Source organism: Octopus bimaculoides, chromosome 18 (assembly GCF_001194135.2).
Source record: "Octopus bimaculoides isolate UCB-OBI-ISO-001 chromosome 18, ASM119413v2, whole genome shotgun sequence".
Taxonomy (NCBI): Eukaryota; Metazoa; Mollusca; class Cephalopoda; order Octopoda; family Octopodidae; genus Octopus; species Octopus bimaculoides.
In genome coordinates, this window is record NC_068998.1 from 20,285,135 (window position 1) to 20,287,260 (window position 2,126).

At 34.2% G+C, this 2,126-nt stretch overlaps 1 protein-coding gene across 1 annotated transcript in view; it reads left to right on the top strand.

Annotated features, from left to right (window-relative positions):
- Positions 1-2,126, top strand: part of LOC106875600 (aminopeptidase N-like) — a 219,321-nt gene that overhangs the window by 139,375 nt on the left and 77,820 nt on the right. Inside the window, 1 exon segment of the mRNA XM_052974545.1 lies at positions 2,053-2,122. Coding sequence (XP_052830505.1) covers positions 2,053-2,122 — 70 coding nt within the window.

The window sequence follows — 2,126 nt, forward strand, 5'->3', positions numbered from 1 at the left end:
TCTTAAATGTTATCTTCCTTCTGGCGTTTCGCATAATTAAATGACTATAACAAATATATATATATATATATTATATATAAAATTTATTAATAAGGGTAGAAATTGATATTAATCAATTAAAACCAGTGGTCTAGCATATTAAAAAAATCCGAAGATTAAAATTATATTACATACAAAAATAAGAGGAATGACCAGCAAAAGTGGACTCATATATGCTAGAAATAGATGCCGAATCATCTAACCACGAAAAATATGTTCTCAGTAAAAATTTAGCGACACAACAGACTGTAAAAGGGCAAGACAAGTGAAAAAATACTAAATAAAAAACGATTAACCTACGTACCACAGTTTCACCTGTTAAAATTTACATAAGTAAATATCTGCAGGATCATCAGCGTAGTCTGTCGATTTATAAAATATAATTTCCAGAGAACATATTTTTCGTGGTTAGGTGATTCGGCATCTATTTCTAGCATATAGGAGTCCACTTTTGCTGGTCATTCCTCTTATTTTTGTATGTAATATATATTATATATATATATATATATATATACTATTATTATTATTATTATTATTATTATTATTATTATTATTATTATTATTATTATTATTATATTTATATATATGTTAATGATGTATTTATAGCTTTATATATGTATATGCATACTTGTGGGAAGGGGAAGTAGAGTTGATTTTTATCAAAATACATGCAAAATTCCTGCATGACGCGTGCGCATGTGTGAGAGAAGGAAGAAACGCGAAAATTGTGATAAGTATACTTTTTGTCTGAATGCTTTTTACCCGAGTTTTACGTTAGTGTTTATTGAAAAGATTGGTGTGCGGAAGCAGCGTGATAAAATATATGCAAACATATTCTCAAATACATCGTGTTGTGACCTTATCAAAAGATTGGAGTGGCTGAATTTACTCGCGTGGCTTAGTGGTTAGGCTGTGGGGCTCATGATCGTAAGATTGTGGTCTCGATTCCTGAACCGGACGTTGCCCCAGTCCACTCAGCTGTAGAAATGAGTACTACTAGTGGAGGCACGTTGTTTATAGTTAGGGTGTTGGATTCATGCCCGTAAGATTGTGGTTTTGATCCCTGGACCGGGCGATCCGTTGTGTTCTTGAGCAAAACAATTCATTTCACGTTGCTCCAATCTGTAGAAATGAGTCTAGCCTGGAGAAGGATGAGCTCCACTAGGCTTTCTCGTCCAAGATACTCTGCATGGCTGCAGCGCCCCAACGATCCCCAAAGGGACTTATCAATGTCAACACAATCGAATAATTTTCAGTTCCTATGTAGCTAATATATAATACTTTCACCATAATGGATTTACCATACCCCGAAAGATAGTCACAAATATTAAAAAAAAATTATTCATTAAGAATAAAACTTCATTAAAATTAGCTGTCATCCTTGTTTACGTGTGATTTATACATATTATACTGAAAACAAGGTGGTTATATAACTCCTCTTCTTTTGTCATACATAAACTGATATTACGTTTTGAATTCTCCAGGCACTTTGCTCTAAAAGCGCAAGTATACTGAGTTCTAACAGATAGCGATTAGTATCGTTATACTTATAAAAAAACCCATAAAATACATAAACATGTGTGTGTGTGTACAGAGTGAGTGAGTGAGAGAGTGAGGGAGGGAGTGAGTGAGGGAGTGAACGATAGAGAAAGAGACACGAAGAGACAGAGACACAGAGAGAATACGGTTATAGAAAATGTGAGAATGTAGGTAATCTGATATAATTTTGATCTGATCATCTTAGTTTCTGCGCACAACTAGTTTCCCTTTCACTCCCTTCCTCTCTCTCCCTACTTTTTCTCTCTCTCTCTCTCTCTCTCTCTCTCTCTCTCTCTCTCTCTCTCTCACTCACTCCTTTCTGTATGTTCGTGCATGAGTATGTAAAATACATATGAGTGAGTGTGTTCCAGGCTGGTTGTGCACGCTATTATAAATGCAGTACGATATCAAGTTTCACTTCTGAATGTTAAAAGTATTCTTAATTGTTTTTTTTTTTGTTTTTTGTTTTTTCAGAGACAACGATTTTATCGCTGACGTTTATAACATCACATCAAAGATGTCTACATACCTGTTGGCCTTTATTGTGT